Source organism: Phoxinus phoxinus, assembly GCF_949152265.1.
Source record: "Phoxinus phoxinus genome assembly, chromosome: 14".
NCBI classification, from domain to species: Eukaryota; Metazoa; Chordata; class Actinopteri; order Cypriniformes; family Leuciscidae; genus Phoxinus; species Phoxinus phoxinus.
In genome coordinates, this window is record NC_136889.1 from 32,755,932 (window position 1) to 32,772,670 (window position 16,739).

At 37.9% G+C, this 16,739-nt stretch overlaps 1 protein-coding gene across 1 annotated transcript in view; it reads right to left on the minus strand.

Moving 5' to 3' along the window:
- Positions 1-16,739, minus strand: part of lrrc1 (leucine rich repeat containing 1) — a 111,146-nt gene that overhangs the window by 58,857 nt on the left and 35,550 nt on the right. Inside the window, exons 5-9 of the mRNA XM_079634694.1 lie at positions 9,864-9,920; positions 9,598-9,661; positions 8,232-8,306; positions 7,004-7,148; positions 4,243-4,361 (exon numbers count right to left, since the gene is read on the minus strand). Coding sequence (XP_079490820.1) covers positions 4,243-4,361; positions 7,004-7,148; positions 8,232-8,306; positions 9,598-9,661; positions 9,864-9,920 — 460 coding nt within the window. The remainder of the gene's footprint in view (positions 1-4,242; positions 4,362-7,003; positions 7,149-8,231; positions 8,307-9,597; positions 9,662-9,863; positions 9,921-16,739) is intronic.

A 16,739-nucleotide genomic window follows, 5' to 3' on the forward strand; every position in this document is an offset into this window, starting at 1 on the left:
TGGCATTTTACCACTTCAGTAACTGCATCTTGATTTAAGCATTTTTAGATATTTGGACTGGAAACAAGACAAAAATACTAAGTAAGAAAAGCATGTTTTGCAGTGTATGATTAATATTCAACAATAATAAACTCTGCATATCAAAGTTCTTCCCACCATTTAAAATATTCACTTTAGTCATCCACACATTCTCATCAAACTCAATTCATTTTCAATGGGAAAGGCGTGCCAAGCTTGTTCTTTTCATTGCTGCTGCAACTTTGTTCTTTTCATTGCTGCTGCTTGTCATTGATAATTCAGAGTTTATTGTTTTCATAACCAATATAACGGTATTTGGCTTTTATCTGATCTAAATCAACAGAGGTAAATAAGACGGGCAACTAAAGCTGCGTTCACACTACAAGCTTTGTCGCTGCAGGTCGCCAGTGGCTGGCGGTGCGGTCGCTAGTGGGCGTTCCCGCTACTGGTTGCCTAGTAATGTTTGTGAGTGACATTCACGGATGTTCCTCCATGTTGTAGACAACAAATCCGTTTTCTTGCCACTACAAACACACATTTTGGAAGGAAAATTCTAAATATAAATGTAATCAGTATAACATGCATAATATTAAAGATGAACGAGAAACTGTGAGTGCTTTTTGCCATCGAGGTTATTTAATTGCAACAAACGGGCAAATACGGGTTCACAAAACCAATCCGGCTCTGAGTCAGTGCTGTGAACACCACTGTATGCACACGGAGATACATCACTTACAGCACAGTTTCTGACGGCTAAAATTAGCTTCTCGTTCAACTTGCCTCTGTCAGAGAGTGACGGATGATCACGCGCTCCACTGACTTCGCTCATATTGGCTGTCGCTCTCGAAAGTCGCTCTTCATTTGCATAAAGTTAAACAAATCTCAACTTTGTCGCGTCACCAGACACGCCCCATCAGGTCGCCAACGGCCGCGATCGCGCGTCGCCGGAAAACGCCCGCTCCCCATTGAAATCAATGGTAACGTGTCGCTTTGTCGCTTGTAGTGTGAACGCAGCTTTACGGTTGCTGATTTTACTCATTTTATTGTCAACAGGACATGATTAGAAAATGCTTAAGACATTAATATTGACATCAATATCTGAGGACCAAATGGAGTACACAACTTATTAATAAAGCATACTATGTACAGACAAGCTCAAATGGCACATTGAGGGTTTTTCTCCCAAAGGAAACTATAAAAAAGCTTGATGGACAATGGATGAATTAAGACTGTGATATTGTCTGTATACAGAAGTCAACATTTGAAGTGGATCAAAAAAGTTCATCAAAGTTATCCTAAGACAAGAACGGGTGTGGTTCAAAATTCATGTGTAACTTTGATGAAAGGTTTTAATCCACTTCAAATGTTGACCACTGTAGTTTACATCATCAATAAGGTGTAGCAAGGCTATACTGAATTTGGTCTTTTGGTTTAGCTGTCTTAATGCATTAAAGGTCAGAATTGCCTAAAAAAAACTTTTATTCAAATTAGTTTAAACTGTCTTTATATACCAATACATAATTAAAATGCAAGTACTCTGAAATAGAGAGTATAAAAAACTGAGTGACTCTAGTGTATTTAATCTTCAATAAACACAGCTCATTAATTCCATTCACTCCCGCCTAAAAACGGGTGCGCGACTGCGCGCACGTGGGCAGAGCCAGTAATAGCGGCGGTAGTCATGGCGACGGAGAGTGACAGTCGCGCAAGCCAATCACTTGTTTCGTCCCGGTAGGAATTAATGAGCTGTGTTTTTTGAAGATTAAATACACTATAGTCACTCAATTTGTATACTCTCTTTTTCAAAGTACTTACATTTTAATTATGTATTGGTATATAAAGACAGTTTAAGCCAATTTGAAAAAAAGGTCTTTACTCAATTCTTACCTACACAACCTTTAAGGCACACTTTCTATAGTTTTCTATAGGAGGAAAACACATAACGTGAAACTTTGAAACATTGCGTTTATATTCTGGGCTCTTCTGGATTCTCTCTAAATAGTATGCTTTATTAATATGGTATTTTCATAACTGCATTAAGCAATGTTAAGCCATTTCTTTATAATGTTTTCCTGAGGTGAGAATGAGCAGCGTGTTGCATTACAGAGCATGAAGAGTGTTGAATAAAGTATGTGGGTGTAATGCGTTATTAAGTCATTAATTACTGTAATTTAATTACCTTTCCCTTGAAAAGTAAATTAAGGGATTACCCTAATTTTCTGTCATTTAATTAGTTACTTCTGATGTAACTGCATTAAAAACTGTATAGACCATTGAACAACTCTCTATAAAACAATAGTGGATTTAACATCAAACTTTAACGTGTTATGTTTTTAATGTAAACTTCTCCCTTTAAATACTTTGTTCAGTTCAAGAATAATTTACAATAAATTGACTTTATATCTCGCAATTGTGACTTTATATCACGCAATTGTGACTTTATATCACGCAATTCTGACTTTATAACTCGCAATTGTGACTATATATCTGGCAATTCTGACTTTATATCTCGCAATTCTGACTTTATATCTCGCAATTCTGACTTTATATCTCGCAATTCTGACTTTATATCTCGCAATTCTGACTTTATAACTCGCAATTCTGACTATATATCTCGCAATTCTGACTTTATATCTCGCAATTCTGACTATATATCTCGCAATTCTGACTATATATCTCGCAATTCTGACTTTATAACTCGCAATTCTGACTTTATATCTCGCAATTCTGACTATATATCTCGCAATTCTGACTATATCTCGCAATTGTGACTTTATATCAGACAATTCTGACTATATATCTCGCAATTCTGACTTTATATCACACAATTCTGACTATATATCTCGCAATTCTGACTTTATATCTCGCAATTCTGACTATATATCTCGCAATTCTGACTATATCTTGCAATTGTGACTTTATATCACACAATTCTGACTATATATCTCGCAATTCTGACTTTATATCTCGCAATTCTGACTTTATATCTCGCAATTCTGACTTTATATCTCACAATTCTGACTTTATATCTCGCAATTCTGACTTTATAACTCGCAATTCTGACTATATATCTCGCAATTCTGACTTTATATCTCGCAATTCTGACTTTATATCTCGCAATTCTGACTTTATAACTCGCAATTCTGACTATATATCTCGCAATTCTGACTTTATATCTCGCAATTCTGACTATATATCTCGCAATTCTGACTATATCTCGCAATTGTGACTTTATATCACACAATTCTGACTATATCTCGCAATTCTGACTTTATATCTCGCAATTCTGACTATATATCTCGCAATTCTGACTATATCTCGCAATTCTGACTTTATATCACACAATTCTAACTATATATCTCGCAATTCTGACTTTATATGTCACAATTCTGACTTTATATGTCACAATTCTGACTTTATATGTCACAATTCTGACTTTATATCTCGCAATTCTGACTTTATATCTTGCAATTGTGACTTTATATCTCGCAATTGTGACTTTATATCTCGCAATTGTGACTTTATATCTCGCAATTCTGACTTTATATCTTGCAATTGTGACTTTATATCTCGCAATTGTGACTTTATATCTCGCAATTGTGACTTTATAACTAGCAATTGTGACTTTATATCTTGCAATTGTGACTTTATATCTCGCAATTCTGACTTTATATCTTGCAATTGTGACTATATCTCGCAATTGTGACTGTATAATCACGCAATTGTGACTTTATATCTCGCAATTCTGACTTTATGTCACAATTCTGACTTTATAGCTCGCAATTCTGACTTTATATCTCGCAATTGTGGCTTTATATCACGCAATTCTGACTTTATAACTCGCAATTGTGACTTTATAACTCGCAATTCTGACTTTATATCTCGCAATTCTGACTTTATAACTCGCAATTGTGACTTTATAACTCGCAATTCTGACTTTATATCTCGCAATTGTGACTTTATATCACGCAATTGTGACTTTATAGCTCGCAATTCTGACTTTATAACTCGCAATTCTGACTTTATAGCTCGCAATTCTGACTTTATAGCTCGCAATTCTGACTTTATATCTCGCAATTGTGGCTTTATAAACACGCAATTCTGAGATAAAAACTTTTTTTTAAAAACTTTTTTATTCTGTGGTGGAAACAAGCTTCCATAAGAAGTAAATATATACATATATAAACTACATATAAAGTAAATGTAAAAAAAAAAAGAACTCACCACCAGCTGGTTTTCTGTCAGCACTAGTTCTGTCAGGCTTTCACAGTTCCCGATGCTCTCCGGCAGTTGAAGTAATCGGTTCTGATCTGCTTTCAAAATCGAGAGCCGTCTTAATTTTCCTAAGGAAAGAGATATATCACAGTATGAATACGGCTTAAAAAAATCAATCATCACTATTGTATGGAAGCTTGTTTCCTCCACAGAATGAAAAATAAAATAAGGTAATTGCGACTTTTATAAAGTCAGAATTGCGTGATTAAAAATTGCAAGAAATAAACTCCAAATTCTGACCTTTTTTTTTCAGAATTGCATGTTTATATCTCGCAAATCTGACTTTATAACTCGCAATTGGGAGATATAAAGTCAGAATTGTGAGATGTAAACTCGAGTCTTTTTTTCTTTAGAATTGGACTTTATAACTCGCAATTCTGAATTTATATCACACAATTGCGAATGAGCTGGAGCGAGTGCAGATGTGTGTGTGAACTGGAGCGAGTGCAGATGTGTGTGTGTGTGTGTGTGAACTGGAGCGAGTGTAGATGTGTGTGTGAACTGGAGCGAGTGCAGATGTGTGTGTGAGCTGGAGCGAGTGCAGATGTGTGTGTGAGCTGGAGCGAGTGTAGATGTGTGTGTGAGCTGGAGCGAGTGCAGATGTGTGTGTGAGCTGGAGCGAGTGCAGATGTGTGTGTGAACTGGAGCGAGTGCAGATGTGTGTGTGTGAGAACTGGAGCGAGTGCAGATGTGTGTGTGTGAGAACTGGAGCGAGTGCAGATGTGTGTGTGTGTGTGTGAGCTGGAGCGAGTGAGATGTGTGTGTGTGTGAACTGGAGCGAGTGCAGATGTGTGTGTGAGCTAGAGCGAGTTCAGATGTGTGTGTGAGCTGGAGCGAGTGAGATGTGTGTGTGAACTGGAGCAAGTGCAGGTGTGTGTGTGATCTGGTGCTATTGCAGATGTGTGTGTGAATTGGAGCGAGTGCAGATGTGTGTGTAAACTGGAGCGAGTGCAGATGTGAGTGTGAACTGGAGCAAGTGCAGGTGTGTGTGTGAGCTGGTGCGAGTGCAGATCTGTCTGTGAGCTGGAGCGAGTGCAGATGTGTGTGTGAGCTGGAGCGAGTGCAGATGTGTGTGTGAACTGGAGCGAGTGCAGATGTGTGTGTGAACTGGAGCGAACGCAGATGTGTGTGTGAACTGGAGCGAGTGAGATGTGTGTGTGAACTGGAGCGAGTGCAGATGTGTGTGTGAACTGGAGCGAATGCAGATGTGTGTGTGAACTGGAGCGAGTTCAGATGTGTGTGTGAGCTGGAGCGAGTGCAGATGTGTGTGTGAACTGGAGCAAGTGCAGGTGTGTGTGTGATCTGGTGCTATTGCAGATGTGTGTGTGAGCTGGAGCGAGTGCAGATGTGTGTGTGAACTGGAGCAAGTGCAGATGTGAGTGTGTGTGAACTGGAGCAAGTGCAGATATGTGTGTGAACTGGAGCAAGTGCAGGTGTGTGTCTGTGAACTGGAGCGAGTGCAGATGTGTGTGTGAGCTGGTGCGAGTGCAGATCTGTGTGTGAGCTGGAGCGAGTGCAGATGTGTGTGTGAGCTGGAGCGAGTGCAGATGTGTGTGTGAACTGGAGCGAGTGCAGATGTGTGTGTGAACTGGAGCGAATGCAGATGTGTGTGTGAACTGGAGCGAGTGCAGATGTGTGTGTGAGCTGGAGCGAGTGCAGATGTGTGTGTGAGCTGGTGCGAGTGCAGATCTGTGTGTGAGCTGGAGCGAGTGCAGATGTGTGTGTGAGCTGGAGCGAGTGCAGATGTGTGTGTGAACTGGAGCGAGTGCAGATGTGTGTGTGAACTGGAGCGAATGCAGATGTGTGTGTGAACTGGAGCGAGTGCAGATGTGTGTGTGAGCTGGAGCGAGTGAGATGTGTGTGTGAACTGGAGCGAGTGTAGATGTGTGTGTGAACTGGAGCGAGTGCAGATGTGTGTGTGAGCTGGAGCGAGTGAGATGTGTGTGTGAACTGGAGCGAGTGTAGATGTGTGTGTGAACTGGAGCGAGTGCAGATGTGTGTGTGAGCGCAGATCTGTGTGTGAGCTGATATGTGTGTCTGTGAACTGGAGCGAGTGCAGATGTGTGTGTGAACTGGAGCGAGTGCAGATGTGTGTGTGAACTGGAGCGAGTGCAGATGTGTGTGTGAGCTGGAGCGAGTGAGATGTGTGTGTGAACTGGAGCGAGTGTAGATGTGTGTGTGAACTGGAGCGAGTGCAGATGTGTGTGTGAGCGCAGATCTGTGTGTGAGCTGATATGTGTGTCTGTGAACTGGAGCGAGTGCAGATGTGTGTGTGAACTGGAGCGAGTGCAGTTGTGTGTGTGTGAGCTGGTGCTAGTGCAGATGTGTGTGTGAACTGGAGCGAGTGCAGATGTGTGTGTGAGCTGGTATGTGTGTGTTAGCTGGTATGCGTGTTTGTGAGCTGATATGAGTGTGTGTGAGCATGTGTGTGTGTGTGTGTGTGTGTGTGTGTGAGCTGGTATGTGTGTGTGAGCTGGTATGCGTGTGTGTGAGCGTGCGTGTGTGTGTGTGTGTGTGTGAGCTGATATGAGTGTGTGTGAGCGTGTGTGTGTGTGTGCTGATATGAGTGTGTTTGAGCGTGTGTGTGTGTGTGTGTGTGTGTGCTGATATGAGTGTGTGTGAGCGTGTGTGCTGATATGAGTGTGTGTGAGCGTGTGTGTGTGTGTGTGTGTGTGTGTGTGTGTGTGTGTGTGTGTGTGTGAGAGCTGACCGAGGCCCTCTGGCAGCAGGTCGATGAGGTTATGGGACACCAGCAGATCCGTGAGGCAGAGCAGATTCCCCATCTCATCCGGGAGATGCTCCAGCTTATTCTCAGATACATCCAGACACGTCAGGCTTCTCATACTGCCCAGCTCCTGAGACACACACACACACACACACACGCGTAAACACAACCACACAGGAAAGCCTCTAGGATCCTGAGGAAGTCGAGTAGCTTGTTCTTGATGAATCGAGAATAACTCAAATCAAGTGTGTATACAGGAGCAGAATAGATATTGCATTATACTTATTTATAAGCAAGTATTACTATTCTATAAATATATTTATAAAGACTCATTAAGACCTTTACTGCATTATAAGAACAGTTATAGTTACATTTATATTATTTTAATAATTAGTTACTTATAATAGGTCAGTGTAATGGATTATGAAGTGCACTGAAAATGACTAAAGTAATAATTGGTCAGTCGTATGATAAATGTTTTTATAAAGATGAAGCCTGCATTGCTATAATGTAATTATAGTTAGTGATGCTTTAGTAATTAAGATTTATTTCTGTCAAATAAGTGAATATATTGTTATTAATAGCAGTGTGTGTTCTTATAAATGCTTAATGTAAGTAATATTACAGTTGCTAACCTCTATAAATGCAGAATTGATGGCTTTAAGTAAAGTGAAACATGGGATGCATTTTTTCTAAAGCATGTTCTTATTATACATTTTAAGTTGATTATTTGTAAACGTAACTAATGAACAATAAAACAATTAAATAAAAAACAAATAATTAATACAAACAGTTGAAAAAATGATATTTTTTTATGTTACTTACTAGCAAAACACTGCAACAATATTTTTTAAGTATAATTTCAAACTGCAATAAGCAATACCATGCATATGGCTGAAGAGATATAGATTTTAACAAATGATAATTACCATATTCATGACCTCGAATGCAAATATTAGCCATTAAAGACATAATTGATAACTAATTGGTGCAGAAAACTAATTTTATATGTTATCATTTATAAATCAGTGTATAGTGGATTATGAGCATGCAGATTGAAAAATGCATGACTTATAATTATGAAAATGAATATAAATGTAACTGTTCTTATAATCGTTATAAATAGATTTAGAGAATCGTATAAATGGGGCTATTCTTCATTATGAGCTTGATAGGAAGTGTGTTGTGGAAGTGAGTTTGAGAAAGCCTGTACCGCTGGTATCTCCACCAGCTGGTTCCCGTCCAGCCACAGGTCTCTCAGGCTGACCAGACACCCTATCGTCTCCGGCTGCAAGAACACACACGTGACAAGTTCAGATCAGCAACACACACAGCGCTGCATGTTACCGGCACACACAACAATGCAGATCAATGCAAGAAAACACAGAATCATCCGTTACTGGGAATCTCAAGACACGCGACAGAAACATGCTTCACATTGCAGACGTTTAGCATAAAGACAAATATTTTATATTTATCTTTTTTATCTGTCACTATACAAATGATTAAAAAAAAATAATTCATCTGTATTTCAGTGTTTATTATAATTGATTTTATCATTTTATCATAATTTTTTTCTCCAAATTCATATTCTTGTAATGCAAAAAACTCCTGAATAACTCAATCAATAAATATTTAAATAAGTAAATAAAATATAAAATACTCATACATTATGGTAGTGTTTCACATCATTCCTGTATTCCAATTAAGAAAATATAATCAATAAATTGACCAATATAACAAACTAAAAAGAAAATATAATAAAAGTTATAATATAAAATATAATAATAAATAAATATTTAATTAAAAAAATATTAAATACTTATACATTATGATAGTATTTTACATCATTCCTTTATTCCAATTAAATATATATATATATATATATGTATATGTGTGTATATGTATATATATATATATATATATATATATATATATATATATATATATATAAACAAATAAATCAATAAAATATAAAATATAATATAAACAAATAAATCAATATAATATAAAATATAATATAATATAATATAATATAAACAAAATTTTAACAAAATCTTTTAAAAAACATTAAAAAAGTATTTTACCATATAAAATATAAAAAAGGAGGAAGATCCGCACACGAATATCGGCCAAAAAGCTCACGAGATTTATTTACAGAGAACACAAATACAGTGCAGAAGTGCAACCCTTCATCAGCGATCAACCCTTCATCAGTGATCCCGAAAACATTTAGCACTTCTGCACTGTATTTAACATTTCACAGATTCAGCGAGGTGTATACTAACTTTTGTACACGACTCTGTGTGTGTGTGTGTGTGTGTGTGTGTGTGTGTGTGTGTGTGTGTGTGTGTGTGTGTGTGTGTGTGTGTGTGTCTGTGTGATATGTCTTCATGCGAAACAAACTTTATTTTTTCTTTTGACTTTAGGATTAAATGTGACCATCATATTCAGCCCAATAATCCAGAGATGGCGTGACAGCGGATATAATCCAAGCCTTGTGTAGCCAAAGACATTATTATTATTATTATCTATTCTATATTAATTTTAAAGCATGTTGTGAACATCTCAACACTTACCAAATTATACAGTTCATTGCTTCCTACATCCAGTTCTTCAAGTTTCTGAAGTTGAGACAGAGATCTGATGGGAACAAAATGGAATAAACATTGATTTGCTACACACACACACACACACACACACACACACACACACACACACACACACACACACACACACACACACACACACACACACACACACACACACACACACACACACACACACACACACACACACACACACACACACACACACACACACACACAGTGAGGTGTGCACTTACTCTGGTAAATATGTCAGCAAGTTCTCTCTGAGTTCCAGTGATACCAAGTTACAGAGGCTGGATAAAAACAAAGAAACATTGCATAATTATTAAGTGTATGTGTAAATTTAAACTTTAAATGTAAAGCTACATCTAGGACGAATGATGCTTGTTTCCATCTTTAGTGTGTAATGTTGCTGTTGATCATGAGAAAGCTCCAGTTCTTCTCTATATCAGCGTCAGTGTTTCTGAACTCCTGAAACGCCTCCATTGTAGTCTTGAGTTTCTTCCGGGAACGAACACGTCACAATATTCCTCATTATAATAATTAATGCGCAGAATAAAGGGGCGGGGCCTGGTCGAGTTAGTTAGTAGTGTGTTAAAATGGCGGTTATGGTAATTAGGGGCGGGACATTTCCCAAACACACTCGAAGCGCTCGGCCAATCACAACACACTGCTCCAGCCGACCAATCAGAGCACAGTGTGCTTTTCAGGAGGAGGGGCTTCATAGAGACAGGAAGTAAACAGAGTGTTACTGACAGACTGGGAAGAGAGGAGCCGCAACAATGGAGAATATGAGGAGAATAATCAACATTCAAGCAGAAAACCTGTTCTAGTGGAGCCTGAACACTACAGCACGAGTGTAAAAGAGCAGAACGGTTCCTCTGGTGCTCTTCACGTATCGGTCAAAAATGGCCGAAAGTAATTTTTTTATTTCAATGAAATAAATGTACTATATTTTAGTTCTATAATGTTTCTTATTTAATATTTTGTATTATTATGGGATTTTATGGTACTAAATTATATTTACACTGTATTTATAATCCATTTATTCACTTTTTGAGCACAGACCAGGAAATTAAACTTCCAACTTAAACTGGTAAATCTTGAAGGCTTTAGATCACAGACTGAACTTTGATCTCTTTTCAAAGACGACACTTGGCAGATTATTGCTGAAGGGAAAAAAGTTTTAAAAAGTGAACTTAAAAAAAAAAAAGTTACAGAATTTTATATTTATTGTTATGAAAAACGTGCAAAAGTACTATTTTCAAATTGTATATGAAATATATATTTTCAACAACAAAAAAATTACTCTAAAACTGTGAGAAAATCAAAGATATAAATCTAAACAAGTTGTGTTAAAAAAAAGGACTTTCAGTGAGAGTTTGTTTGGCCGCAGTACCGAACGCTTCCACTAGATGAAATCCGTCTCCCATTCATTTCCAATGCGCTCATTTCTGACCGTGAGGAGCACGAGTGTGGCGACTTTATTCAGGACCATTTAACCGGTTCAATTAGTTTTTTTCCGTGTATACATAGAAAGTGCCGAAACCTTTAGCAAGTTTCGTACCATTCTGATGGGAAATTTAGTTTTATAAAAAAAACAAATGTGAAAATTTTGGGTCAAAAGTGACCGAAGAGCACCAAGCTAGAAACAAGCTAAACATCACAACACAATTCCACATAAAGACTATTAAAAGGAAACCACTTTGGCTCATGACACATTGAGCGCCCATCTTAACATATACATTTTAGTCTTCAAATCACTTGTGCTTTTCTTTGTATCTGAGGCCCCATCCACACTACTGCGTTTTCGTTTAGAAGCGGAGACCTTTTGCTACGTTTGCACCTCCCGTCCAGACTACAACGGCAAAAACGAAGACCTAAAACAGAGAAGTTTAGAAACGCTGCCGACCCGTTTTGCGTTTTGAATCTCCGGAGGGCGTTTTAGTGAAGACAGTCAAAGCGGAGGACTTTAGAAACGCTGACGCACAGTGTTGCCAGATTGGGACGGTGATTTCCAGCCCAACAGCTCACCAAAACCCGCCCACTTCAAGAAAAAAACGCCCAAAATTTTACTACCAAAATAATGTGATATAATTTTATGGCCATGTCATTCAAGGTTGATAAGCACAATTTGTATCTCCTTAAAACAAAATAACGATGGTAAATTAAAAATAAAAAATAAAAAAAATTCCAAGGAAAACGCATCAAAACAGGGCAAAAATTAAGGAGAATTAGCAAATATGACTTTAAATGTCCAGTTGGACACTGTCAAAACGGCAATCAAGAAATGAACAATGACTTTAGCCCTCGGAAGTACACATTGCAGAACATAACGCAGAATTTAGCAGTCAAAACTGATTAATCGTTGATTCAAACCTTTTTCAGCAGCTGTCAGGGACAAGAGTGCATGCAGTCTGGACGGTGTAAAAATGGCAGATGTCTGGTTAGGCTAGTGTGCACATGACCATGGAAATGACTCTGTGTCGTCCCGCTCACGCTCGACTCTGTGATTGGGTGTCGTCAGTCATGGCGTATCCTTCCCTGATTCGTCAGCCACCCATCACATGACCCGTCCCCGGGAAGAAAACATACAAAACAGCCTGGACTACGTAACGTTAGTGACTGCAACATGGATAATGAATTACAAGCGTTACTGACGTTGATGTCTTTGCTAGCAGCTGTTGTGCAAGTAAAGTCTGCATTTTACAATGCTATCACTGCCTACATGCGGCTGTGTACACCGGCACACACACGCCCAGTGTTGGTGAATGGTCACGTGATCCGTGCTTTCAGTCGTTTTAATGTGGACGGAGATCAACTCTAATACGCAGCTAAAGCGCTGGTGTGGACGGAGATCGTATTCGTTTTAATTCTCCGTTTCTAAACTAAAAGTGTGGATGAGGCCTTAGAGCAAAGCATCACTAACACCGGCCTACTTATTCATAATCTTCTGTTAAAAAACAAGATCCACTGGGATAAGGTTCATCTATCAGGGTGAGGCGTTGAGGGAAGTATACACACACACACACACACATAAATATGGCGCTCGCTTTGTGTCATTCCTTTCCTAACCAAGCTTAAAGACGTGTTAACGTGCGTGTGATATGCGTGTGGAGAACGTCTGCCCGTCTGCACGTCTGCACGTCTGCCCGTCTGAACGCAATACTTAACATGCCTTTGGTTAATATAAAAATAGCGCACGTATTTTTATGCAGCTACTTGTATGATGGACTTTTCTTATTTGAGACACTGTTCAAACAGTGTGGGCTAGTAGAATTTTCAACAGAGAAAATCACATTAATAGCTATTTAACATAGGCTAGGTCTTAGCCTATATCTTTATCCTCGAACAATATTAAGAAAATACTATTTAGGTTTGTATACATAAAAAAAATCAACGAATGTCAACAGTAAAAAGATTTGAATGTATTTTACAATATAAATTATGCACGATCATGCATGGGAATAAGATAGGCTATAGGCTACAATAATAATAAAAAGCTCTATGAGTGGATGCATACGCTACTTAACTATTTCTATGTTATAAAAAATCGCTCTATGAACTTCTAGCAAGCTCATTTATTTTAAACCGAGTTGTAAATGCCGAAATGAAAGGAGGCTAAATAAATATGAAACTACTAAATATAAATATAAAATCGCCAGTAGATGGCGCCAAGACCCTGCTCTATTGAGATGACTGGTTAATGTTCAACCTATTCATTTTAACATATATTCACATAAAAAACAGTTATATTAATGTGTAATATTACTTCACAATATTACTGTTTCTTGTTTTAAAAAACGCAGGCTTGGACACAACTACTCCTTTTAGACAATGATTTCCTAATTATTATTTTTTTTTAAGCTAAAAACTGCTCATTACACAGAAACATTCAAACAAATATTTACAAATTTGTGTTTTACTTGTAATTTTTCCTCAACTTTGTGTCTCAGTTGGCAATTAATTTTCATTACATTTAAATATATATATTTCTGTTCCCCAGAAGTGAAACATTATGTGAATTTAAAGTGGCTGCGTTATAAATAGATATACGGGTATGCATTTCACTAATGAAGGGGAATGTAAAGCATTAAATCATCCAGGTCTCTGAAACCGCTCAGAGGAGCATCTCATGAAGCTTCATTGCAAGCATATATTGACCGAGCACAACTCAGTGTTACACATTTAGATAATGGAAGAACAACACGGAAACACACAGGGTCAACAGCCGAGAAGAAGAAGAAGAGGAAGAGGAAGAGGAGGAGTAAGAATGAGTGGAGGAAGGGTACGGAGGCAAAGCAGTGGAAGAGGTCAAGATTGTGGACATGTTTATAATGAAATAAGGGCCACTATTGCAGACCATGTTCTCAATCATGACCTTACAATGACTGAGGTGGTCAACGGTGCAGCGGGATGTTGGGAGAACAGTGTCTTCAGTCATTCAAACATTTGTAGACAGAACTGGGGTGTAATCAGACACTATTTTCTGCTGTATACTTACTCTATTACAGTTCTCCACTTGCATTTTACATTATACAGTAAATATGCTTTATAGAGACAATGTAACACACACACATATACAGAGTGTGTGTGTACAGGGATGTAGTGGAGGCTAAACGCACGTAAACGCCGTTTGCGCACCTCCCAAAATTCGGAAATAGCGTTTATCCACATCTAAAGTGCGTTTATCCACCTCTAAAGTGCGTTTATCCACCTCTAAAGTGCGTTTATCCACATCTAAAGTGCGTTTATCCACCTCTAAAGTGCGTTTATTCACCTCTAAAGTGCGTTTATCCACCTCTAAAGTGCGTTTATCCACATCTAAAGTGCGTTTATCCACATCTAAAGTGCGTTTATCCACCTCTAAAGTGCGTTTATTCACCTCTAAAGTGCGTTTATCCACCTCTAAAGTGCGTTTATCCACCTCTAAAGTGCGTTTATCCACATCTAAAGTGCGTTTATCCACATCTAAAGTGCGTTTATCCACCTCTAAAGTGCGTTTATTCACCTCTAAAGTGCGTTTATCCACCTCTAAAGTGCGTTTATTCACCTCTAAAGTGCGTTTATCCACCTCTAAAGTGCGTTTATTCACCTCTAAAGTGCGTTTATCCACCTCTAAAGTGCGTTTATTCACCTCTAAAGTGCGTTTATCCACCTCTAAAGTGCGTTTATCCACCTCTAAAGTGCGTTTATCCACATCTAAAGTGCGTTTATCCACATCTAAAGTGCGTTTATCCACATCTAAAGTGCGTTTATCCACCTCTAAAGTGCGTTTATTCACCTCTAAAGTGCGTTTATCCACCTCTAAAGTGCGTTTATCCACCTCTAAAGTGCGTTTATCCACATCTAAAGTGCGTTTATCCACATCTAAAGTGCGTTTATCCACCTCTAAAGTGCGTTTATTCACCTCTAAAGTGCGTTTATCCACCTCTAAAGTGCGTTTATCCACCTCTAAAGTGCGTTTATCCACATCTAAAGTGCGTTTATCCACATCTAAAGTGCGTTTATCCACCTCTAAAGTGCGTTTATTCACATCTAAAGTGCGTTTATCCACCTCTAAATTGCGTTTTTCAGCCAATTCGAAAAAGGAATATTTCGGTTTTTGCGCATTTACAGTCACCTGACTTGGAAGACGCGGTGTGTTTGGGGTCCGTGTACGCAAAAATAATTAAATAATTATCATCATTATTATAACATTTATTAGGCTACATATTTAGAGACGCTTTTATCCAAAAAAGGAACAAAGCAATTCATCAAATGTCATTCATAATATGGGTCAGACTATAATAATAAGATTATCACAAATAAACACAAGATTTTGACGCATATCCAGGTTTGTGTGGAGCGGAGTGTGAGCGCGCACTGCATGGCACGGAGCCGCGGACGCGAACACTTGCATTTTCCTATCAACAGTGGAAACAACTGAAAATAGCCTACTCTTATCATTTCTGGTCATACAGAAAATAATAATACATTATTCGTAACTACTTTTATTTGTGTAAACTCACAATAACAAGAAAGCGTTGTGCTTTTGTCAAATAATATAAAACAATCAGGCGCGCATGATCTTCGTGAACTGGAGCGCGAGAACTGAAACTAAATATAGCCTATGCAGCTAAAGCTTGAAATGTCCACTTTAAAACGAACACATTCGATTCGAATCGAAAGCTAATACCTTCTGATTATGTAATGCGTATGAAAGGAGCATTTCTCTCTAAAGGCGCATCCGCTTAACAGCGGAGATAGAGATTTTAGCCGACACTGATTTAGAAAACAATAGTTTATTAATAAACAATTAAAATGCCTCGTTATTTTTTCAGACACATTTGTTAACATACGCCTATCACCTTTCTGTAGGCTGTGGTTCAGAGACATAGGCCTGTATATGGCTCTTCTCATTCAGCACTGCGTGCGGGAAAAATATAATTTCCAGGTTCTAATTTTGTCCTAGAAAAAAAGTAAAAATCCATATTAATTTGTGAATATTTTAAATGTTTAATAAAGGGGCAATAAGTCATAAACAAAAATTCGTCTATATGTATTTTTTTGCGCAGCATTTGGTGTTGCCTATAGTTCAAATTAAGATTTTGTTGTTTAACTTTGCGCTTTAAAAATACAAGCGTTTTCGTTTTGCACAAGTGCATTGCATTGGAAGCCCTGGATATAAGCCTCCCTCTCTATCTCTCTTAAATATTTTTGTTCTCTCTGTTTTGCCATTTAATAAACTTTATACATTTTAATTGAATAGTGATTGTGTGACCTATGATGAGGGAACAACCAGTGATACCCTCCATAATGATAGCCTAGCGATGTCATCATATACTGTATATGAATGTATATGTATTGTGATTTAAAGAATATAAATATAAATCGTAGCCATAGTTTAAATCTGAAAATACTGAACACTTTATTATTGACAACATGACGAAGCATTTTGACTATCTTGTTTGTGAACAATGACACAAGGACTATTCATTCTGATGGCACTAGTATGTTCATTCACATAAATACTGACTTTTGAGAGATGAACTAGGGATTTTGAGCAGGTTTACTTCCATTGTGTGGTGCTGCTAGTATGAATTATTTTTTTAAATGCATTTACTGGTTTA